This window comes from Malurus melanocephalus, unplaced genomic scaffold (assembly GCF_030028575.1).
Source record: "Malurus melanocephalus ecotype Western Australia unplaced genomic scaffold, MMel_1.1 scaffold_758, whole genome shotgun sequence".
Taxonomy (NCBI): Eukaryota; Metazoa; Chordata; class Aves; order Passeriformes; family Maluridae; genus Malurus; species Malurus melanocephalus.
Window position 1 is genome coordinate 107,214 of NW_026623990.1, and position 25,324 is coordinate 132,537.

General features: G+C 37.9%; 1 protein-coding gene across 1 annotated transcript; it reads left to right on the forward strand.

Annotated features, from left to right (window-relative positions):
- The first annotated feature begins 987 nt into the window (after window positions 1–987).
- LOC130584759 (transmembrane 9 superfamily member 2-like) lies at window positions 988–24,933 on the forward strand. Its single transcript, XM_057384952.1, has 17 exons — window positions 988–1,284; window positions 1,644–1,711; window positions 2,783–2,876; window positions 4,523–4,650; window positions 4,872–5,001; window positions 5,955–6,082; window positions 7,137–7,248; window positions 9,381–9,460; window positions 10,351–10,459; window positions 13,317–13,449; window positions 14,400–14,519; window positions 14,697–14,754; window positions 16,968–17,127; window positions 17,777–17,928; window positions 19,081–19,192; window positions 19,607–19,778; window positions 24,294–24,933. Exons 1-17 carry the CDS (start codon window positions 1,003–1,005, stop codon window positions 24,359–24,361), a joined length of 2,106 nt encoding a protein of 701 aa, XP_057240935.1. The 5' UTR covers window positions 988–1,002; the 3' UTR covers window positions 24,362–24,933.
- The last annotated feature ends 391 nt before the right edge of the window (window positions 24,934–25,324 follow it).

Consider the following 25,324-nt stretch of genomic DNA (forward strand, 5'->3'; position numbering starts at 1 on the left):
CCAGTGCTGTTACAATTGCACAGCTGCATAATTGCTGCATCCTGATAAGAGAACATGAGACTCTATTCGTATCTTCAGTTTTTCCGTCTCCTCTGTCAGATACTGATATTCAACTGCTTGGCATCATGTTTGTGGCATCACTGGGAATGTGTTGTACCAAGATGCCACGCGGCACTTCCCACTGTTGTGGCTGAAACATCGCAAACAGCATAGAAAAAAACCATAAATGTAATTCTTCTAGGTTGCCTTGGAAAAACTTGGATTTCCACTCCAAATTTCTGAGCTGGTAATATCTGGTTTAAGCTTTTGTCGCTCACTTTCTACAACTCCCTGAAAGGAGGATGTAGCCAGGTGAAGAAGGTCTGACTCTAATCCAAGTTAACAAGGAACAGAATGAGAGGACAGGCTCAAGCAGTGAAAGGGGGATGTTAGGTTGGACATTAGGAGGAATTTCTTCACAGAAGGGATGATTAGACATTGGAATGGGATGCCCAGGGAAGTGGTGGAGTCACCATCCCTGTGGGTGTTTAGGAAAAGACTGGATGTGGTGCTGAATGCCATGGTCTGCTTGACACAGTGGTGTTAGCTCCTATGTCAAACTACATGATCTCAGAGGTATTTTCCAACTTAATTTATTCTGTGATTTTTTTTTTTTTTTTTTTTTTTTTTGCGGGTGCTAAAACCCGAAAAGATATTCTTGTATCATATAATCCTAGGATGATTCCCTAGGGTTGGAAGGGACCTTGAAGATCATCTAATTTTACCACCGCCACCCGGTCGTGGGCAGGGACACCTTCCACTAGACCAGGTCGCTCAGGTCGTTCAATCTGGCCTTGAACACTTCCAGAGATGGGGCGTCCACAGACACTTCATGTAACCTACGCTAGGCCTCGGCAATCTCCCAGGACAAAATTTCATCCGATATCCCATGTAACCTCGCCTTCTGGGTGCGGGAAGCCTCTCCCCCGTCACCTCCCGTCCCTCAGGGTGCCCTGCCCCAAGATGGCGCCTGGCGCTCCTCCCCCCTCACTGCGCAGCCGYCGTGGCCCCGAGCGTGACGCGGCGCTCTCGGCTCCGCCTGTGCGGGGCCGTCTCCTCCAGASGCTGTCCGGGTTGGTCGGGGTTGCAGTCTTGCCTCATGGTGCCTTCGCTTTTCCAGGTTGCAAGATGAGGCTGCTAGCTGCTACACTCTTGCTGGTGGCGCCTCTCGGCGCCGCCTTTTACCTGCCCGGATTGGCCCCCGTCAGCTTCTGTGAGGAGGGTGAGGAGAGCGACAACTGTAAGGTGAGAGCCGCCACTGGCGGGCCCGAGACGGGCGGTCCCCCCACTCTTCCCCGCTCGGGGCTCCCGCGGCCAGGGGGCTCCGCGGGGTATTCTCAATCTGTGTCCTGCGGGCGACAGCCTTTGCTCCGGGAAGCCACGTACCCCCAGCTCGCATTCCCTTTTCCCGCTGAACTTTCCAGACAGCGCCAGGAGGATCCTTAAGTCCTTGGTCTTGGCGTGGCCGGGGCCTGTCAGCAGCCGAGGATGCCTCCGCCGTGGGGTAGCAGCACTTGCTAGTTAGCCGCGCGTTTCTTACCAGCCATACATTTGTTTCTGAAAGTCGGTATTTTCATACTTTTTCTCCCCGTTTCCTGTTTCAGTCACTAATTGAGCTCTTCGTGAACAGGCTGGACTCTGTTGAATCCGTTCTGCCATATGAATATGATGCGTAAGTACATCCCAACCGGTTTCCAGAAGCGTTTAGAAAGGCTCTTTTTTGTTACAATAAGGGTATCAGTATTTTGGCTGTAGTGATGGAAGAGTGAAATCAGTGCTCAGCGGCAGGAATGAAGTACAAGAGGGTGGGAAGGATGAAGGCCACACCTGTGCCACCTGACCGTCCTCTGTTATTCTCAGAAAAAAGCCTGCAGGGTTTCTTATGGGTGCTTTTTTTTTGAGATGAGTACGAGACTTAGTGTTGACTGTTTGACGTATTTGAAAGTTCTTCCTATTAGGCAAATCTAGGGAGACAGATGCTTTGAGTTCCTTTTTTTCCCCTGGTAATTGAAAGAAACTCAAGAGACCGGTCACTGTTGCCTTTCCTTTTTTGCCAAAAGCTCTGTAAGTAAATCTTGGTTTGTTGGTTTTGGTTTTTTTTTWAATTTTTATTTTTTTCTATGAAAACTGTTGTCTGCTCTTGCAGATATTTATAGGCCTAGAAAGCAATGATAAACAATATAATTAGCAGTCTTGCTGTTGGGCACAGAAAAGAAAACTTGCAGGTGTTGTAGATCTTACACTGGACAGTGCAGCAGTAGAAGCAAGACCAGAGACTAGGTAAAAAAATTCTAGTGTCTGTGTTTCCATTACACTTTATGGAAGCCAGTGAATTTAGGACCATCGATTGAGGAAAAGTACTTCCGTACCCAGGATAAGTGTGGGTTTGTTTGTTGTTACCTTTTTTTTTAACGTAACCTGCTGCTGCCTGTGTAATGAAAAGCCAGTATAGTTGCATTCTCCCATATTTGGCAGTTTCAGGCTGTCTGCAGTTGAAAAGAATTGGTGAATGGTGTTTGCCAGTGTGGCACTGTAATACTAAAAGCTCTTCCCTTCTTTAAAATGTGTTTCATGCCACCTTTTTTTGCAAAGTCACTCAGTTTTTTTACTACCAGTGGCTGAACTGTCAAAAAATAACAAAAATGACTATGTTAAGGACATAAACTAAGGATTTGTTTTAGGCTGATATTAACAGTTATATGTCAATTTAAAAGAAAAGGTAACCTTTGCTACTTTTTCTCAGTTTTGACTTCTGTCAAGATAAGGAAGAGAAGAGACCATCAGAAAATCTTGGACAAGTGCTGTTCGGGGAGAGAATAGCATCATCTCCATATAAGGTTATTTTATCCTTTGAAGCTGATCCTGTTTAAATTTGACAGCTGTCATTYTGATGGCTTTAATCCATAGACATAGCTGAAGATTTGATGACTGGGTGATTATTTTTGTTTATATTTTTTAATATAGACATTGTGGACTTTATGTAATAAAACCAGAACTTCTCCCAGCCCAAAGGCATCTTAGGGTGGTTAATTACAGTTAGGAAAGAGAGCCGGTAATCACCCTTCTTGCCTGTTCTCTGTGGTAGAGAAGTCCAGAAATTATGTCTGGGGTAGTTATTTAATAGCTGGTTATAAGGCGCATTAGGTGATCTGAAATAATTTGCGTATTAAATGTAACATTGGAGGCTATAAAGTGGTGGTTCAGGAACTGTTCATATACTTGGTTCTGGTATTGGGTGACTTCCAGAATGGGAAAGGGAGATTAAGTTATGGCTCACTTGCAGCTTTTCTCTCCTTGTACATGCTTGTCATCTAAAACAAAATTTTTCATTGTTGATGCGTATTACTTAGAACATCCCGTAAAATAAATGTGTGGAAATATTTTGTGGATTAGTTGTGTAGTATTTTTCTGACCAAATATAACATATCTAAAAAGCTGTGTCATCAACTTGGGACAGTTACTAGCAATGGAGGAGCTGTTGTCAAACAGTGGCTCTTGGGTTTCAGAGCTGTATGCTGTTTAAGTACAGTTTCCAGGTTGGGATTTGCCAGTGAAGCTGAAAACTGCGCTCTGTGTGTGCGTGTAGGATGGTTGCTAGATAATTGAAATACCTGCCACAGTTTCTGAGTCTGCTGTTGCTCAGTCATTAGGAACCTAACAACATCTTTTCATTAGTCTGTTAAACAGGTGATTCCCCCTCCCTCGTAGGAACTGCTCTGAGATATCTCCTTGATTCTCTGAGCTAATGTAATTTTAAGTCTTGTAACTACTCATCACAAGAAGCTCTTAAGTATGCGGCATGATGGATCATTTGGACTGGATACATATTGAATAGATAAAGTGTTGTAACAATTGTCTTTGGAAGGTTGCGCACTACAGTAATGAGGAAGTGCTGTTCCTGATTAGCATTTGGGCCTTGTAACATTCGAATTTTCAGTCGTGTGTTAAGTTTACTAACAGGTAAATCCTAACTGGGTTAGAAGTTTGAGATGCAAATGTGAGTGTATTTGTGTTAGGTGATGTCTTTGCTTGAAGCTTAGATGTTGTGCAACTTGTGTTTTTGGTAGCCTTGTCTAACTAGGTTGTCATAGGGAAGCCAACTAAACACGAAACATTCAAGAACGATGTAGTGAAAGTCTGTTTTAGCAAATGATGAAATTATAATAAAACAAACTAGTAAAAGAAAAAAACAATACCTTTTCTACTAATTTTCAATTTTTCAGTCCTCAGGATTTAACCAGWCACAATTTATCTGGGCTATTGAAGTGATTTTTAGTGATGTGACTACTGGGGCTTGGTGTGTATTATATATTTTGACACTGAAGTTAAATCTGTTGTATGGGAAATTCTGGCTTTAGAAACTTCTGTAGCAAGGAGGTGAAGTATCAGAAAAAAAAACCCTACTTTACCTGAAAAAACGCCTCTAAAATAGATGTTTGAAGCAAAATTGGAGTGTCTCTTTTTTGTGTGCTTTTTTTAACAGTTCACCTTTAAAAAGCAAGAAACTTGCAAGAAGGTTTGTACAAGATCATATGACCCAGGAAACAGTGCTGATAAAAGCAAACTGGCTTTTTTGAAGAAAGGAATGCAGCTGAATTATCAGCATCACTGGTAAGCCAAAACATGTGCTTGAGGTTGGCTTTATTTTCTGCTTTTGGACATTTGTTATCTATGTTTTAAGCGGTTGCTTACTTATATGGGATAGTTGTCTCTCTACTGTGCATCTTGTAGGCACTACTGAAAAGTGTGTATGTTACGTGAATATGAAATGTCACTGTGAAGTGAGGTGCATCCCTTTCTGAAGGACATGTTCTTTGATGATTTCTGTCTAGGATTATTGATAACATGCCTGTAACGTGGTGTTATGATGTGGAAGATGGACAAAAATATTGTAATCCAGGATTTCCAATAGGATGTTTTGTTACTCCAGATGGTAGAGTTAAAGACGCTTGTGTTATAAATGTAAGTAGTGGAACTTTCCTCATTAATATAGGGTGGTTTCATTTGTGGTTTTACTTTTAAGCTTTCTTTTCCTGAGAAAGAATAGATACGTTGGTAAACATGGTTAGTGTTCACTAACCAGTGTCAGTGTGGACACTGACAGAGTCAAGTACTGTTGCTGTGTGCAGCATCTTGCTGATACAGTTGTCCAAATAAAATGTTCATACTGGTCTTTGACCAATATATGTTTTATAAAGTTATAAAATAACAGTATGGGTGTTTAAAATTGAGGTTTTGTTCTGAAATTTCATATGTATCATCCTAGTACCTATTAATTTTTTGTCCATGCTGTATTCTTGTGCAAATCTTTCCTTTATCAATATCAGATAGAAACTTTCTAGCAAAGACCTAGAAATGAGCTCTGTGTTCTAGTTGCAAAAATTATGTCTAGCACAGTTTACAAATGAAATGTGTCAAGGTTTTCCCGGTTAACAAAGTCAGTGGTGACAGGGAAAATTATGTTGACAACAATTGGAAATGTGTCAGTCATCCTGGGAGTTCCATTGTGAGCTAGTACAGTTACAAATGATAGTGATAGAGTCTTATTTCTCCCGGGTGAGGGACAACACTCCTTTGGTGAGGAGAGAGCTCTCCATGATTCTCCTTTGCCACTTGACCTGCTTCTTGTGTACAATGCAGTCAGTTTATTTGTGTGCAGCAGGTCTGATGCCTCTTTGAAGTGTTCCATTTGTCATGCACATTCAATTTCCTCTTTCTAGAGTCACTTTCCAACTCAGTTACGCCTCAGGCTTCCCAGATTCTTGAAAGTTATCTTTTGTACAGGTGTATTAATGTTGAAGTGTTTCCTTTTTGTTGCTCCTTCACGTATAGCACCAGTCTCATTTTAAAGTTCTTCACTTCTTGTGCCCTCTCCTGTTGGAGAAGTTGCTCAGTCTCCTGATCATGTTTTGTAGTCAGAGTTTAACAAGAAGAATACTTTCTACCTCTTCAACCACGTTGACATAACAATCATGTACCACAGCGGGAAAGATGAAAACTGGCCTGGTGCAAGACTGGTGATGGCAAGACTGAGACCACAAAGGTAACTGTGCATTAAAGCAGCAGGTTCTGGTACTTTGGAGTCCTAACAGCAGTTCCAAAGAGAACAGTTTCTTAGAGATATTATTGGTATTAATAAGTTCTGGGGAACTTGTTATTCAGATTCCTATAAAGCTTTCAGTATGCTGTTTTATGTCTGGATCTGTTTCCAAGGACAGTTCCACAACTTAAATGTCATTTAACTTCACCTTTAAAATGTTGCTGAAAGTCTCTTGTGATGGAAAAGCTGCTAATGCATATTCTTAGGCTCTGTTGTTTGGGTCGGGTTCTTTCTCATGTTTTGATTAATTTGCAACTGGGTGTGCATGCTTTCAGATACTCAGTAAAAGGATGTTTCTCAGTGTAACACTTTCCCACCTCAGACCTGTTACCTGTCTCCCAGATGTACTGTGGATGAGTATACAGGTTTACTTTTTCCTGTGTAAGTTTGGATACTGAGGTATAGGTGAAATACTGTGGTAGCACTGGTATTCWGAACTGCAGATGACAACAATTAATTTCCTAAGAAGACTAACTGATTTTCTTAAATAGTAGCTTCTTAGTTTTTGTGTTAACCGAGGTGGAGGTGAATAGCCTTCAGAGGGCAGGAGACTGAATCAACTACTTTGGCCTCTGGTCTGTCTGTTCGTGTTTGGTACCACATGACTTGATTGTACTTGGTTTTTCTTTTGTGAAGGTACAGTGTGTTTTTAGTGAATTATACTTGCTATGCAAGTTTATTCCTTCCATTTACATGTGCTCTGAGATGGTGCCCGGAGGAGTCTACCAATCTTATTCATTCCTTATTAATGCTTTATCAGTAGCATCCTGAATGGCCAAAAAATGAGAATTTGTCTTTTCCTTGGCAGTGCAGACCATGAGGGGGCACAGTTAGGTTGCACATAACCTTAGTTTTGTCATTCTTTGACCAGGTGCTTTGCTTCAACCTTGAAGCTCTCCCAATGGGGAGTATTTGTAGTTGGAGCACAATGCTAATTTAAAAAAAAAAAAAAACAACTAAAATGAAAAACAATTATTTAACTTTTTCTCCCCATTAGCTACAAACATACAGATGAGAACAATTTAAGTTGTGAAGGTCCACCTATGGAGATTCCTGGAGAATTCACCAATAAACTGAATTTGGTTTACACTTATTCTGTGACATTTGAAGTAAGTATTAAATCCGTTACATGAATTCATAATTCCCGCCAAAAATGAAATCAAAGCAATTGGATAACTTGCTGATAGCCATAACTGGTTTATAGTAGTGTAAATTCCATAAGGATGGTCTTGCAAAGCATTTTAAAAAAAATCTTAACAGGTTTTCATTACTGTAATTCAAGTGATACAATGAATATATACATTAAGACCTTTTTGCTTCCTGTCTTATTACTGATAAAAGGTTMGTAGATTGAATAACTGTGTAAGAGTTGTCTTCCTTGAGGTAAACTCTTCTTTCAGATTTCAGTCAGGGCGCTGATTCATGTTGAAGAACAGTTTATATTTGGGGACATTTTTTGTTAAATGTTGACTGTAAAGTTTTTTTTTTTTCCTCGTGAGGTTGCAGTGTTTGTCTCATTTTGTGTTGTTTTTATTGTGTTTACTGGCTTTTCCTGAGTAGGTGATCATGTATTTTTTAAAATTAATACTCTAAGGTTTGCTAATACATTCATGCTTTATTCAGCCTGTAACAAGTTAGGAGGAAACTAGGCTTTCTGGAAAATGGGTCTTTACCCCAGCATGGAAAGTGAGCCTCCTGTGGGTGTGACAAGAATTTGGTTCAAGGTACTTCAAACCTTGGTACCTCTGTTCCAGTCTGTCTTGAAAGTATGGTTGTTTTTGTGAAGTAAGACACCAATCTTAGAGAGTTTGGCTTGGGACCACCAGCTTGTTTTGTACAGGCAGTGAAGCAGCCATTGTATGGCAACAGCTTTCATCCTGCCAGGTTGAATTTGATTTGAACCAATGACCTTGAGGTGCAAGGCTCAATGTCCTGTTACTTTTCTCTTGACATACCCAATCCTCTTTAGACTCTGATTTTCGTACATGAATGAGCCTCCTGTCATTGGCATCTGTGTTTAAATGTTGACAGTAAACTGCGATTGAGAACTTCAATGTGAGTTTTGTCTGGTTAATCATGCAATGGGTTAGGTGTTGGGGTACCTACAGCCTTTTTCACTGTTGTGAAGCAGGAAAGGCTGCAGTGGGTTGGATACTTCCAGCAGATGGCACTTCAAAATTGCTTGATCTCTGTTATTCATAAGCCTTGATTAGAAATAATATCTCATCTGTTTTACTTTTTATTAATTTCAAATTAACTTTGAAGGGGAGTGCTTATCAGTGAAAGTGTTTTTCAGTAAGAAAACATCAGTTTCAGTAAGTCAGACCACATAAAGGAGTAAAATGTGCAGCTGTTTTATGGTCCTAATATGGCAGCTGAGTTCTGATGAGAAAGTTATGGTGTCTGCTTTAATTAACTGAAATAGGCAAGGTATTTMGCTCTGTATCTATGAAAGGTAAATATCATCATGGCTCTAATGTTTAGTACACAAGTGTACAAAAATGTAAGCAGGAGAGCATTTTGGTACTTAACTATACAAACTTAGCACCTTGTGAGTAAATGAACGCATTCAGCAGAACTTCATGCCCGTCAGGGGATAGAATTTGGTAGCAGGATAACACGCATGTACATCCAAAGAGACGGGGGAGGACAAGGCTTGAGGGTCAGAAAGAATTCTGACTTGTATGCATGAAGATCCATCACAGAAATATCTGGAAATGAAAGTTGTCTGCCAGGAATCAGAGTGGAAAACAGTCTCTATCAGCCAGCATTATGTCAGAGTGTGAAGAATCCTGTGCGAAATGCATTAAAAGTGATGAGAAAAATGTATTCTAGTTTCTCCTAGAATTTTTCTCTTGAGTATGTTGGACAAAGTTGAATTTTCAAGATCAGTATGCCATGCAGGATATCTTACAGTGATGACATGATTGTTTTTCAACAGCTGGGATCTGCAGTCAGCTACATCCTGGATCACGGAAAGATGAGGCTTAGTGAAGCCTGATTTGAAGGTAGAAGATTTGGATAGGAGAGTTCAATGAAAAGATACTCTTTTAGAGTCTCTAGAAATTAATTAATGCAAGAGAGAGGTCTTACATCCAGGGTTGCTCCCAAGCTTAGATATGAATGCTGACTGGAATGTTCGGGGAACAGATGTGGGTATGCTTATTCCATCTCAAAGACTGCAACACACTTGTACTTGCCTCTATTGATTGACATTAATTGCTGTTTAATTTCCTTCCAGGAAAAGAATAATATTAAGTGGGCTTCCAGGTGGGACTACATTTTGGAGTCCATGCCACATACAAACATCCAGTGGTTTAGGTAAGTTTTGCATTTATTCAGTGAATAACCTTGCAGGGGAGCACAAAGATTTCTTAGTTGTACTTTTAGGGAGATAGAACAGAGTCTGTAGGTTTTCAGTCAAGAAAACTTTTTGCTTTCTTATGCAAAGTAAGTTTTCATCTCTTGGGAGCAATGGTATTACTGCATTTTGTGAAAGGAATGCATCATAAGTGTCTGAAAGGAAAGCAGCTTCCATTGTTTTAATCTGTCATCTCCATTCTGGAGAAGTTTTGAGTGGTTGCTGCTCTGCAGTGTTCTTGTTACTGTCTGGCTTTGACTGCCAAGTGAGAGGTACATATGTGAAATGCATCTTTTGTACTCAGCAGCTGCCTATAGTATAAAGGTCTTTTTTTGTGAGCAAAAGACGTATGTGAAGAGCTCTTGCTTATTTCCCCCCATAGTATGGGAATGATACAAAGAAGTTTATAGTTTGTGCTGAAGTGTTAATGTTTTGCAATGTAAATCTTGAAAAGGCTAATCTGAATAAATTGATCTCTACAAAATATTAAATAGCATAATAATGGTTTCATTGGTTGATAGATATAAAATCTACTTGACAATCTGCTTTAAAAGCTGTAGCTGTTTTACCAGGGAAATTACTTCTTGTAGCTTGAGAAGGAGGAGAATAAAGTAATATGTAACTGTCTTCAGAATATGCAAGGTATCATGAAATACTGTCCTCCTCACTTCTGTCTCCTAAGAAGTCATGGACTGCTTTATGTACCTTTATCTTCTGTGTGGGATAATGCTAAAAAGTCTGAATATTTAAGGCTTTTCCTCAGACCTGAGCTGTACATGTTGTATGAACTGGTACATCTCCTGAAACCTGAATAACTGGATTCAAAGTTTGACTTTTTCTTTGTCTACAGTATAATGAATTCCCTCGTAATTGTTCTCTTCTTATCTGGCATGGTGGCTATGATTATTCTGAGGACTCTCCACAAAGATATTGCAAGATACAACCAGATCGACTCTTCTGTGAGTGAAATTTGCAACTTTTACATGGGCAYATTTTTCTGGCCATAGTGATGTCTATTTCTTAGTTTTGAGTACAGGCTAGAGACACGTATAACTATGATGAGTTTGATACATGCTAATCTTTCTGGGGGTTAAAAATTATTGGAGATACTCTGGTTAACATAGGCTGATGGAAATTGATATTGCCTTTTGCCTGTGGCTGGAAAGTGTGGTTGAATCACATACCTCGTTTAGTTGGGAGATCAGAATACTGTAGTTCATGTGCAACACAACTTCTGACCTCTAGCAGTCTTAGAACTACTTGGTATATGTGTAAATGGTATTTTATTTTATTTGTAAATACAATTCCTGTGGTAATCACTGTGTCAAGCACAGTCTAGTTCATTTCTATTAGTAAGATAACTGAAACCTGTTGCCATCCAGCTGAACCTGTTGTGAGTTCTTTTGAAGTAGGTACTCCTTATAATGGGAAAGCGGCAGGTTCCTATAGTTGAACAGAATATAACTGGTTGTGAGTTAAAAAGACTTGACCAGTAGACCAATTTTCACTCAACCTTTTAGYCATTGGTAAAAGTGGTATCTGCAACTCAAAGATGAGAAGTAATGTCAGATGCTGCAAAAGTTTGAATTTTCACTAAGAAAGTTGTTGCTGTTTATCTCATTGAAGAAATACTTCAGAATGCACAAAAATGTTTCATAATGTAACTAAAACATCTGAAAATACTTCTTTGTGGTTTTGATGTTGAATACATTTTGTTGATGTTAATTGAGACAGTGATTTAAAGTGGAATAATTTATGATGGCTAAACTATCATTTAGTTGATAGTTTTTGTGAGGCTCCTGTTTGATCTCTCCATTAAATTATGTTCAATGTTGTATATTGTGTTATCTTTATTAGTTGATCATTCTTAATGTGATAAAGAGCAAGACTTGCAGAAATTTGATTAGTCTTTGTGAGTAATAGCAGGGATAGGTGTGACTTTTAGAAAATCAGAAGATTACTTTTAGAGTATTATGACTAAGAGAGGATTCCTGAACTCAAGAGAACTCATTTTCAGCAGTGAGAGGTAAAACTCTCACTTTCTTTTGTCTTTTATTTTTATTTCCCCCCTAAAATCCCTTTTGTAATGACTGCTTGAATTTAGGGGACTTAAATCCTTGTTAGATTGTTTTGAGAAATTAAGCTAAATTAATGGTAAAGATGATGATTAGTGCACTTTTGAAAAATTTAGAGTAATTTTGCTCCAATACTTTTTAAAACTCTATAGCCTGCTGCTTGGGTTAGTTGTACTATTACTATCATTATGCTGTATATTAAAGGTTAGCAATATAAAATACTGCTGAATTTTTTTAACGGAAATCTGAATAAATACTCTGACTCACAGCTAATTAGCCAGTAATGAAAGAACTTTGTTAAAAATGGGGTTCTGAGACAAATTGTGGCACATAGTCTCATACAGGATAAATCAGAGATCTTAATCTGCCATTAGTTTACCTTAGAACTAGAAGGTGTCTTTTGAGTGCATTTCCCAGATGAGTTGTTGATAAGAACTCTATACCAACCATTCCAAATCTGTAAACACTTTCTGTGTTCTTTCAGGACCTGAGGTATCAAGCATTTGTTCCTTCTTAGTTTTCACCATTTTGGAAACAGAGATTTGCTTGAAATGCTAGCCTTTGAAACTCTTTAATTCCTTACTTACTGCAACTTGGGAAAAGTCTTTCTTCTGTCTTACCTCAACAATTTTCTTGTCACTATTATAATTAATCCAAGTTCAGACTTACAGGAAAGTTTTGGCTTTATGCTCCTTTGACTGGAAGAACAGTGATGTGTTGGAATTATACCTGGATATCTGGTATAATTTTCTATTAGGTATAGGGTGTGATTTTTAATTTTAATTAGTGTAGTCTTGTTATTAATAGTTTTCAATTTTTGTATTCATGTATCAGTCTCCTGAGAGTAATTTCTGTCAAGCAGAGGTATCAGTATGGGCAAGGTAAAGACAATCCTCCAGAAAAAAAAAAAAAAAGATAACATCATCTGTTGCAATTCAAGGTGCTCTATGTCATTCTCTAGCGTGACCTGCTTTCTTTTTTTCCCTGTTTTTTGGCAAGCTGTAATTCTAGTGGTAAGCAGTCCTTTGAACTGAACTCAGTATTCCTACACTGAATGGAACCTGTAGCTTTTAACTTTGGGGAGTAGAGGGTCTTGTGCGTTTGGTTGTCTGTGGTTGTGTTGGTTTTGTTGTTTGTTTTTTGTGAGTGGAGGTGTCTGTTTTGAGTGACTTTATTGAAAAGTTTTGTTCTTCATTAGTGGTTCCGTAGAGTAACTGGACTGAGGTTTCCCCCTCCTGTTTCCATCCATTCACCTCTGGCAGTCAGGCTGTGTTGGTACTTTTCCCTCCTGATTCCAGGAAGCAAACTTTTGACGAGTACAGAGACAGTTTCATTCTTTTCCAGTATTATCATTAAGACCAATGTGCTTTGAAATCGAAGCAGAAAAAGATAAATGCATGAACTGGATTGAAGTTAAAACTGAACTGAATGCATTGTTTTAGTTTAAATTTAGAATGATGTTCTTTGGTTTGGCTAATTACATTTGCTTTTTCTTGCTTAAAGAGATGAGGATTTTCTCGATAATAATGAGGATGAGGATTTTCTTGGTAATTTTCTTGCCTTTTGCACTGAAACATTAGCAGGTTATAAAATCAATGAGTGATGAATCAGATACAATTAATCTGGCTTTGGATCTTAACTGGAAGCTAATCAAACTTTAAATACGTATTTTGCATCTTGTTTGTGCTAATTCACTATTGCATGATGTATCACTACTGAAGACATTGTTGATTTTATACAGGAAGATGCCCAAGAGGAATTTGGCTGGAAGCTGGTTCATGGAGATGTGTTTAGACCTCCAAAGAAGGGGATGTTACTGTCTGTCTTTTTGGGACAAGGAACACAAATTTTCATTATGACATTTATTACTTTATGTAAGTAACTTCATTAAAGTGATATGTTTGTAGTGTAATAGTAATAAGAAAGATGCAGTATTATTAAACAAGTAATAGAAGCCTTCTTTTGGAAATTAAGTCCTTCCTTTAGTAAAATTAAATATTAATGCAATTCCATAGCAATAACTAGATAGCTTCAGTTATGCTGTTGTAGGTATGGCATTAAAGACATTGTGATATCAGGGCTAATGCAGATTATGGAAATGCTTTCTGTCCAATATGTTTGAGATGAGTTTGCAGCCATATAGAAATAAGAGCAAGATTGCAGGCCAGTGAAATAGTACTGACATGATATTGAGATAATGGGAGCCTACCATAAATAGCCATAAATGCATGTGGTTACGTAATCCGTCACAAGGTGGTGTTTTATTATTGGTTATCTGTAAAGCTTATGACCATTCCTTTTCTTACTGTACAGTAGAATTGGGAAGTACACTGATACTACAAAAGAAGAATCTTTCAAATTTTGTTCTCTGGGTTTTATTCCAACTTTATATTTTTTTCATAGGGCAGCTGCTTTTTTCCATTTATTGCATATACTGTGAGATTTACTAGAATTTTCTTGATAGGCTTGTCTTTCAGTGTTGATCTCTCTGTGTCTTGCTTAGCAGCGATCATTTCCTGTGCAATCAGTGTAGTATGAAAAGAAATCGGTGGCAMGACGAGCCTCTTTGCATGGATGGTGGCATTTTATTTTTCAGCCTTTTGGCTATGAGAAACTTTCTGTTTAAGAGTTGAGGTGGAAATAATGCTTTTGAATTAAATAATGCTGTTAGGGGTGTGTTCCTGTGATGGGGATATACAGGAGCTTATCACTCAGCCTACATTTAAATATGTGGTAGTGAAAGAGATACAGACCGCTGAGAAGGCTTATTCCAGGGGAATTTTGACATGTGTCCACATATAACTGCATCTTTTTGTTTCTTTAGTCCTAGCTTGCCTTGGTTTCCTCTCTCCTGCCAACCGTGGTGCTCTGATGACCTGTGCCGTTGTATTGTGGGTCTTACTGGGAACTCCAGCTGGTTATGTGTCTGCTAGAATGTACAAGAGTAAGTACATACATTTATTTGATGYGATACAACGTGCTAAATTCAGAATTGCTAGGCTGAATATAAACCTCCAACTGGAGCTGGTGTCTCAGACAGCATATCTGCTTCTTGCTGTCGTTCTGCAAAATGGTTGGAAAAAGTCTTGACCTTGAAATTATTTTTACTTTTTCTCCTCAGCATTCAGAGGTGAGAAGTGGAAGACAAACGTCTTGCTTACGGCTCTGCTCTGCCCTGGGTTAGTATTGTTTCCCCTTGTTCTTTCCTTTATTCTTAAGTATAAATGAATCTGAGGTGGGAAGGAGTTGGGAAAAAGCAAATTATTATGATGCTTGTTCACATGATTTTGTTTATAGCACTTGCAAGTTGCTCTTCCTTTCGTGCATTGCCTATCTGTGAATATAAAGGAAAGTGAATTCTGAGGAGCAGGATCCTGGTAGTCTAGAACACAGCTTCTTGGCTTACTGTTTTGCTGTCAGCTGTGGGGGTAGGAGAAATGTGGCAACTCTCTTGAAAGGCTGTGTCACAGCCTTTGGGAATTAGTGCACCAGAACAGTGGGCACAGTGATGGAGTAATTCCAGTTTGGTACTGCAGACTCAGTATGTTCCAGGTAATTCTGGTTATAATCTCATTACATAAATGTAGATGGTGTCCAGTTTGGGATATGGCTGCAGTGTGTATCATACKGTGGCCAATACTGTCCTGCTCAGGAAGGGCAATAGCATTTATACCTTTTGTTTTCTCATAGCTCTCATGACCTTTTGTGAGAATTAATTGGGAGAGGCAGCAGAAACTAATTTCTTCTGTGAGTCTTTCATATTCCTTGGTTGCAACTTTGGGTACATGAACTTAGCCCTTGGTAAAAGTGGAAGAAAATATTATAAATTTCTTAAGGTATTTCTTCCCCTAAAAAACCTCTGAATGAATAAAATATGACTTGGCTTTAAGTAAAGTAGAACATAATCAAATGAAAAGTAATGTATTCAATAACAAMCAAATGTAGTATTTCTATGAGAAATCTTACTTCTAAACAAAATGTGCTTCAGTCTCCCTGCTGTCATTTAGATATTATCAGGAGAGAGAAGAAAATACATATTGGTGGAAGGAATACCGTGCTGATCACTTTAACTCCCAAATAAATTGAGTTTGAGAGGAAGTAAGATGACTGGGTCTGATAGAATATGAACAGATGTCCTGATTATGCTGTGCTAGTTCAGTGAATTTGCATAATATCATAAACAGCCCAAGGCCTTTTTAATCTCGGTAGACTGATGGGAGTTCATATTTGCAGTATTTTTACTAACTGGAGGRGGTAAGTGAGGTCTGTGTTACAAACCTGGGTAGATGATAAAGTTTAGAAAGACTTCTAAAATGGATTTGATTTTTATTTTTTATTCCACAAGGTGCTTACACCAGGGGTCGCTTGGGTGTGCTTGTTGAACAAGTCTGTTCTCCCGAACAGTTTTGGCAAGTGTCAGGCCTCTCCTAGGAAAAAGATAAGTTTGGCTGTTACTTTAATCTTTCCTCCTTCCTTTTTAAATTAAATACAATGGAAGGATGAATGTTTCCTTCAGAGCAGCTCAAATTTTGGCCCCAGGAACACTTTTTTAACAAAACCCAGACAGTGGTGCACTTTCCAGCACCCTTTCTGAGGCTGAATTTTCTGTGGTGTATCTTTGAATCCAGCAATAATAGCAATTCACACAAGCTATATTTTATGTGGGGTTCTTTTGCAGAAAGAAAGTTCTGCTTTGTTTTCAAAATGGGATGTTTGTGATCTTCATCTCATGTCTCTGAGTTGTTTTCTACTGTTTGTCCAGGATGTTTAGAAAATGAGGCAGATGTGTTTAATAGGGGAGGGAAGAACAGGTCTGGAGACATGTCATTTAAATAAAGACTGATGCAGTCTTTATTTAAATTCTCCAGAGATGTGGGCTACTTAATATGTGTAACTCCATGTTTACACAAATGTTTCTGTTGTAGGGCAGAGCTCTCTTTAATCCCCCCTTCCCCTTATGACACAAACTGTGGTAGTACAGTGGTGCCATGGGGCTTCCTAAATAGGAGATTTGGCTATCACTGTATTTTATTCAGAAGGACTTACTGTTTAATAAAGGACCAAAATAAAGGAAATATTTCTGGTAGCAATAGGAGAAATTGTCTATATTTTTCCATTCTTTGTATAATTTTTTTCCATGTTTCTGTTACTTTTTGGTATTATATGCAGTCTTTATTTAAATAATGGCTTTACCATAGGTACCAACATTACAACGGTTGGATGGTGCAGGCTTTTTTACTTCAACTGCACCAGTGGTGAAAGGAACTAGGACTGTYGGGAAGCTGGAAAATTGCAAGAAGCTACGTTTATTTAAAATTATTTGTTTTTTAATACTAAGTGATATGTATTCTTTCCTGAATATTTTTATATCCTTTGTGATTTTGTATTTCAGGATTGTCTTTGCTGATTTCTTCATTATGAATCTCATTCTGTGGGTGAAAGGCTCCTCAGCTGCCATCCCTTTTGGCACTTTGGTTGCTATCCTTGCTATGTGGTTTGGAATTTCAGTCCCACTAACCTTTGTTGGTGCCTATTTTGGCTTCAAAGAGAAGGTAGGGCCCTTTGAATACAGATTTGAGATATACACATGTCCTGTGTAGTTGAGCCATTGATTCTCGAAGCAAGAATTCTAGAAGGATCTGGTTGTATTGAAACATCTATGGTGCTGTGATTCTAAAATATTTTGTTTTGTCATGATTTTGAACAGAGTGTATATTTTAATGTCTCACTAGTTTTTTTCCTGTCGATTCACTAGAATCAGGTTTTAATAATGTTCTTGGAGATCCTACTTGCCTTTTGCTCTTCAGCAATACCTCAGCAGTATTGCTGAGTTTTCAAGTAGTACTTCCAAGGGGCTTCAGTGTTGTACCTCACTAGTTTGAGGTAATGCCAGATAACTAAGAAAAAGATTGTGTTACTGGATTGTTTAAATTTTATTTTGTTTTTAGTTAAGGTCTAGACGGATTTATATCCTTTGTGTTCAGCCTGCTTACGGGCCAATAGTTGGATTGTCTAAAGCACATGTGCATTTTCCTAATGATGAACATCGAGTTTGTAGGGTTTTTTGTCTGATAACTTGTGATAGTTTATGAATAAAAATACAGTTACGTTTATCAAATCTTCAGATGCTAATATTAGGGGAAAGTAATCTTATTTATGATGTAATAATTGATCTTTTATTTCCATTTATTTTTTTTGTAGCCTATTGAACATCCAGTGCGTACAAACCAGATTCCTCGCCAAATCCCGGAGCAGTCATTTTTCACAAAGCCATTGCCTGGTATCATCATGGGTGGTATCTTACCCTTTGGCTGTATTTTTATCCAACTTTTTTTCATTCTCAATAGCATTTGGTGAGTATCATTTTTTTTTTCCCTCTAGTTAGACAGGTTTGATAATACAGTGAGTTTGAATGGCCTGAATCAACTGATAAAAGGAATAAACGGATTTTAAAAGTTTCTGATAATTTTGCAGATTTTACGGAATTTTCCGAGTCTTTATATTTATTTCTATGTAGGCTGAGAAATCTTACAGAGCAGTTTTCTAAATCAGTTCTTAAATGCAAATACATTAGTTTAGCTTTTCATATAAGTCCTAAAAAAAAGTAGAAACCATGTAATGTAGCTGTGCCAATATAATCAAATGAAAACCAGGTAGGTTTTTATTCTGGACTTTTGTAGTTGAAATTAGCAAATCCTTAAATTGTTTCTCATTATTCATCCTATGGAAGGGAAGCATGGAGGGAATATGCAACTAATACTCCCTCTATCAAATCCTGTAATTGTCAATTACTGCTGTAATTGTCACCTTCACTCAATGAAGTTAATTTAGTTGCTTCTCTTATCTGAAAGATACCAGATTAAAAGCAAATGAACATATTTCCCTTGCATTTATTTTGGTGGGTGATTTTGTGTTTGGTTAGCACTTGGGTTTAAGTCAGCCTCTGTCTTTGGATAGACTGGGAGTGGAGGAACACCTGGTTGGATGTAGTGAGGAGATACAGAGACGCTTGGAAATCTTAGCTGCAATAGCAGGAAGGAAGTTGGTAATGAAACTAGGGGAAAACAGAGGTGGTGCAGGAATTGGGGAAGCTGAAGATCTCCCAGCAAGGACACCTGAAGTGGTAAACATCTTTGGTGAAGATTGCCTGTAACTGTTTTCTGTGAAAGTTCATACATGCCAATTTCAGATATAATTAAAGACTTCATTGTCACAAAAAAAAAAAAAAAACCCAAAAAAACACAGGCATTCTGTAAAGCAGTGGTTTTATTGCTGTTAGCTTAAATAAATGCATGTTTACAGAGTACGTTCAGGTAAAGGAAACTTTTTATGAATTAGCCAGTAGTGGTATAGGCACAGTGACCCCAGTGATGTGGGGGTTTTGGGCTTGTTTGGATTTTTTTTTGGTTTTTGATTAACTCAGCATCAGGTAATGTGACACTGTGAATTAACTGAGAACTTCAACCAAAAATGAGACTTATGTTTTTATTTGTTTTTAATTATAGGTCTCATCAGATGTATTACATGTTTGGATTCCTGTTCCTAGTTTTTATAATTCTTCTAATTACATGTTCAGAAGCAACAGTTTTGCTGTGCTACTTCCATCTGTGTGCAGAGGTAAAAGTTCCAGTTCTGATGTAGATACCACTTGTAACTGGAAGATGTTAGAGGTGAGGTATGCGCATACACTGTGAAGTGCTGGACACTATGAGCTGACTGCATTTTCAACCTTGACATGCCTATTTCAGACACGCTTCTGAAATGCACCTTTTGCTTCAAAATCTACTGCTGGCAACAGAGAAGCAAAAATAAACAGCCTTGATCAGGGAACAGCCTAGAATTTTCATGTTCCTCAAGGAAGCAATACTGCTGACTTTGAAGAAAGAAAATACCATGTACCATATTGGAATTTTTCTGAGCTAAATTTTGCAGAATTAAATGTGTTTCGTAAGACAATGTTATTTTTTCACCATCTTCTCTATATTCTGTTTCCTACATAATGATTCTTGGTGAATGGTTTGTTTCTTTCAGGACTATCACTGGTGGTGGAGGTCRTTCTTGACCAGCAGCTTTACAGCAGTTTATCTCTTTATCTATGCAGTCCATTACTTCTTCTCCAAACTCCAGATAACAGGAACGGCCAGCACCATTTTATATTTTGGTTACACAATGATCATGGTCTTGATCTTTTTCCTTTTCACAGGTAAGTACAGTAATCTGGTTTTTAAATGAGGAACATCAGGTGAAATTTAGACTACATGAAATGTTAAATACAATTATGATTTTTTAGGCAGTGTTACTTATGGTTTGTGACACACACATCACAAGATATTTTTTACATTTTCTTCTTAACTTGAAATTACATTTATTGATGTTATATAATTATAATTAATTTTCCTTTATTGAATATTATATTAGCCGTGAGTTCAAACCATCATATTTTCAAAGGGCTGTTCTTGTTCACTTTGATATCGAGTGTTAATTCTGGGTTTCATAATTGGTTCTAGAAGGTCTATAGTAAGAGGTAATTGCACTCTGCATAGGGAGGATAAGAGATATTTTCAGCCTTCTCTGTCACCAAGTGCAGAAGGTTGGTGTGGGGAAAAAGTGACTGTTGACAAGATAGTTTGAGTTCTGTCAGAGTTGTCTTCTCTGCTCATTAAGCACCATGTCATAATGAAGAAAGTGTACCTTAACTGGAGGAACCTATTTGAAATACAGCTATCCAGCGTTAGTTGTCCAACTTTTCTGATGTTACTCATGCAGACTGTGTGTCTTCTACGGGATTACTCTAATAATCACTTGGCTGAAACTATAATTTCGAGGTTGGTTTGATGAGAAATCTATGCCAAATTTACCATGTGTCAGTAAAATAGGAAGCTCTTTGAAGGGTACTGGCCCTGAAAAATAGCCAGGAGTGTTTTATCTTTGTGCTCATCATACTGCTGCTATTTTATGTGTAGATTGAACACATAAGTCAGATGGAGTCAGATCTTTTAGGTGTTACTGATTGGCATCATGAAATACTGCAATGACAGAGCTACAGAAAATGCTTGTTAATATGTGATGGGCTGTGCATAAAAGCAGCCTTGATAGACGCTCCCAAGATTTTTAATAGAGGATTTTTTTGTTGGTGGTGTGATAGTTACTACTTTTTAACTTCTTCTGCCCGTTTGTTGAAAGCTGCTCTATTTACTTTGTGTTCACTTTGTGAAATGGCATCACTTAGTTAACTGCAAGTAAATGCAGTTAAAAAAGAGTGGCTAAAACACGAATAAGAGTAAATCTTAGTATCAGACTTCAAGTTTGTCAGTGTAGCAGTGAGATGGACCTCTTTCATTTTTGTTTCTTCTACTACTGGTTGTCAACAGAGCAAAAAAAAAAAACCACTTCATAATAAACTGGAGAAAATTACTGTGTGTGAACAAAGCTGTTAAGCTGTAGAAATTATATTAAGTAACAGAATTTGCACTTATTGCTAGGTTTTTGTTCTTAAGATATGTGTCTCTTCTTAGAAGGGCAAAAAGAGATCTAAAAAGAAGCAGGGGAAAAAAAGGACGATTTAATTTTTCTATTTTCTAATTATTAGAAGGCAAACATGGAAGTTTGCATATTGCCAGTTAAACCCTTGCTTAAATCCTGGTGAAACAGACAAGCTCCACATGTCTTCTATAATATATCTATCTATATTAAAAAAAACCCAAAAACTATAGTGTAAAATGTTTTAATTACTTTCATACTATCGCAATATGTTAATATGGTTTTAGCATAGGTTAGTTGCTATCCTGCCAATTTTGATTTCACTTACAAGATGCAAATTGGTAGAACTAAAAATATCGCCTTCATATATAAAATGATAATTGGAATTGTCATGGCAGCTACTGAAATGGTGTTGAAAACTTCAGATATGCAGATCCTGGAATTCTTGATGTGAAGGCCAGTGGGGCCCCAGAAGTACAATAATAAACGGTGCTGCTGTTATTTTTGCAGCGTCATTTTTTTCTTCTGAAAAAAACACCACAGTGGTGCCCACTATGCTGCATTTGTAGCTCATGAGGAAAGATACAGCATGGTCCCCCTTTTTTTTACATTTAATAGAATAGCTAGTCACTAGAAAGCTGATGAGTATAGCAGATACACGGAACGCTTAATAAATCCTAGCTAATGTAAAATGCTGTGGTAACTTCCTTGTCTGTATTTAGTTTGGTAATAGATTTTTGGGCCTGGAATGTAAGCTGGTCTAGACAGATGGCACAAGCAGAAGATACCTAACTTCGCTTTGTTTTGTAAAATATTCCTTAGTAGCCCTTGTTTTAGAAAATAATGGTTCAGTCCTTCACAGTTTCTGGAGGTGAGGGAGTTTGCCAATGTGATTGTACACACTGTTTGCATTAATAGTGCTCCCAAAATGATACCTTGATCTGTTACACTTAAGATACCACTAAGTGTTTTGGTGTTCTCTATTCTTGCCTGTTAGGTCTCAGCAACTGTGACAGAAATGTAAAGGGCAGTGTTAATACCTCTTCCGTGCCAGTGCATTGCGTTACCCTGGGCATTACAAAAGGGATTGTAATGAATACGTAAATAGGAACTGAGTGCTTGTGCGGCAACACCGACAGTAATATAATCTGACCAGTGAAATCTAATAATTAGTGTGCACACCCAAACCAGACAATTTTATTTTAATGCTCAAAGTGCAGCTAATCTTTCAAGAAATAACAAGTGTGGTTGGATTTGGGTAGTTACATGATTACATGCATTTTATTTGAGGAGACAAAAAAATGCTGAACATAGTCAAAGCATGTTTCTTTACAGTGACCTCTATTTTTGAACATCATTTTCACTTGTGAGTTAATGCCATTTTTAAAATTGAGTTTTGATCTTCTGGGTAGATTGTGTTTAGAATCCGAGATTCTGAAGCACCCACCACTGTGCGGTGATTGAAACCAGTATGATACAGAGAGCTTTTAAGGTACATGAGAAGTATCAGCCAAGTGCAGGGTGCTTTTCTGTTTGCTTTCTTTCAATCTGCTCGTGCTTTGAATTCTTTTTTCTTCATTTAACAATAAAGCTAGAAGAGATGAGTGGCGCAGAAGAGTCTGCTTAATGTGTTTTGACATTAATACATGCAATAATCTTTGGTTTTAATTTTGCATTTACACTGGTTTACTAATAACTTTGCCGTACTCAGTTATATGCTKACTTTGTGTTTACATCTTGTTTCTGTGTATCAGAAAGTGGTAGTATAGGTATTGCAGACCAGAGTATTCAGCAGTATAGAAAGCTGAGGACAAGMTGATCAAAAAACAGCTGAGGTGTCAGTGTCTCCCAGCGAAGTATAAATGAATTTTTGGATGTATCTTGCTTCTTTGCTAAAAGAAGGATAAATGTGTTATCCTCACATCTGGATTCCTGAGTTTTAAATGGTTCCTGCAAAAGATCTTTTAGCTGCACCTCCTACAATAATCAGTGCTGTCCAGTAAGCTGCTGTGCACTGGGATAGCATCATTTCCTAGTCTAGTAGGAATTATTTTAAAAGTCAGAGTCTTACAATTTGCAGGTGACCCACTTAGGGGAAAAATAAAGATWTATCCCACAACACTGGGTTCTTCAATGCAGACCATTCAGGTGCTTTTTCATTCAGCTTAAGCTGTTGAGTGGTTAGGATTGGTTAAAGATGAGTTCCTTCCTCGGGAAATATGTATATGTGATGAAATGTAACTCATGTAAAAAATCCAAATGCTTAATAAAGAATCTTCTAGTTACTGTATCAGTCACAATAGTGAAAAAGACTGCAGCTGATTGGGCTGTACAGACAGAAAAGGATAATACAAAACTGGAGGAGCTGAGTGCACGATCTTGTGAGTGCCTGCAGCGGAGCTGGGAATGGCTGTCCCAGGGCTGGCACGTAGCTATGTCTATGAGATGCAATTCAGTGTGATTGAGATTTTCCCTTTTTCTAGCTGTTAAGGCTTAACATGTCTGTGGCAGTTTACAACTAGGTAAAAGTGTGAGGAGCAGTGCATTGCTTCTTTTAGAGGCTGAATTAATTGACTGGGACTCTGCCTCCTTGCATGTGAAGTTCTTAAAGCAATTTAAAAGTAAATATGATGGACCGTGTCTTTGCAATTTGCCTATAGTAGTGGCTGTGGGTGAAAACCACAAATTTGTTCATCAGCTTAAAAATAGAAAATTGGTATATACTAATGTCATTCAGTGTTTTGGTTTGTCACTGCTGCTTTCACTTGCTGCTTGTTCTGAGTGCTGTGGTAGCACTCAGAGCATTCCTTTGCCAAAAGGAAGTAACATGTTATATAGAAGAAGAAATTTCTGTTCTCAAGAATAAATAGAGCACAATGAATCTTAAACTGGGACGTGAATTTTTCCAAGGCCTTGTTATATGTCATAATTCATAGGTGGCAGTGAAGTATTGTACACCTAAAAAAAAATGGTGAGGGGCTGACTTCATATGTGTATAAAAGTCTCAACTGGTGCTTGTGTTCCTGCTTGTGGGGGTGGCAGTACGGTCGTCACCTTGGATCTAAGTCAGTAACCTTGCCTGGGGATGAATGTGTGGTGTTAAATTTAAGAAGTGCTATCTTTCTGGATAGGTAGCTGGATTACAATGTTATAATCTGTCCTGCTGGGAAGTACTTTTTAGATTTCTCTTTCAGAGCAAACCATAGATAAACTAACCATTTTCACTTTCTCCTTTCAGGGACTATTGGCTTTTTTGCCTGCTTCTGGTTTGTAAGTAAGATTTACAGTGTTGTGAAGGTGGACTGAAAAACTTCGAAGTGTCTTTTGAACATATCTCCCTTGCTGTTTGATAATTTTTACCATGTATTGAAAAACATCCTGTGTAATTATTCTAATTTGTAAAAGCAGAAGACCAGACCACAGCGTAAAATACAGATTTTTATGGAAGGAAATGGCACTATTGCCATTTTGGTATAAACAAAAATGTTTACATCAGTATACTCAGTGAAAATGGTAATTATAGTAATTCAGAAATTATATCCAAAATTTGATTTAGAATAAGTAAGAATTCTGTGAACTAGTTTATTTGAAAAATTGAGTGCATTATACAGTCCTGCAGCTGAATTTCCTTGTCACTAGGGGTTGGTTTTTTTTGTTGCCTATTTTGGTTACCATTTATATACCATGAAAGCCTAGGACTGTCAAGTAAGTCTATGTAAAATGTGAATTGTTTTTAACTTAACTATGATTGTACATATTATCTTGCACCTTCTTTACAACTAGTTATCTTCTTACAAATGTACATGCATTTAGTGTAATGTAGACTTTATTAAAAATATTGACGCTGGTTTTTGTTCAAATAAAACTGTACAACTCCAGCTCATGTGTTTTCTTTCCTGTTAATTAGGTCTTCACTACATGGACACAGATCATGTTAGTTTGACCAGTTGATGGGTTTTGAGTTTTATATTGCTTATAAGCAGTTTGATTCTGCCTTTGGCTGCAGATTGTGCGAGCACTGATGGGTCACTTGAATCCGTGGCTGTAGGATTCTGGACCTGTGCATCAGCTCTGTGCTTTCTCCGATTTACCCCAGATATTTTTTGCTGGTCAAACCATTACTTTCTATCAAAGATAAACCTCCTTTTTCTTTTTGTAGCCATTTGAAACATATGTCTCCTTGTTCTTTTTTCTTTGAGGATTGATTGAGCTTGTTGGGAAGTTTAGACATGAACCTAGTGGGCTTCAGAATGGGTGTTTCATAAAGGT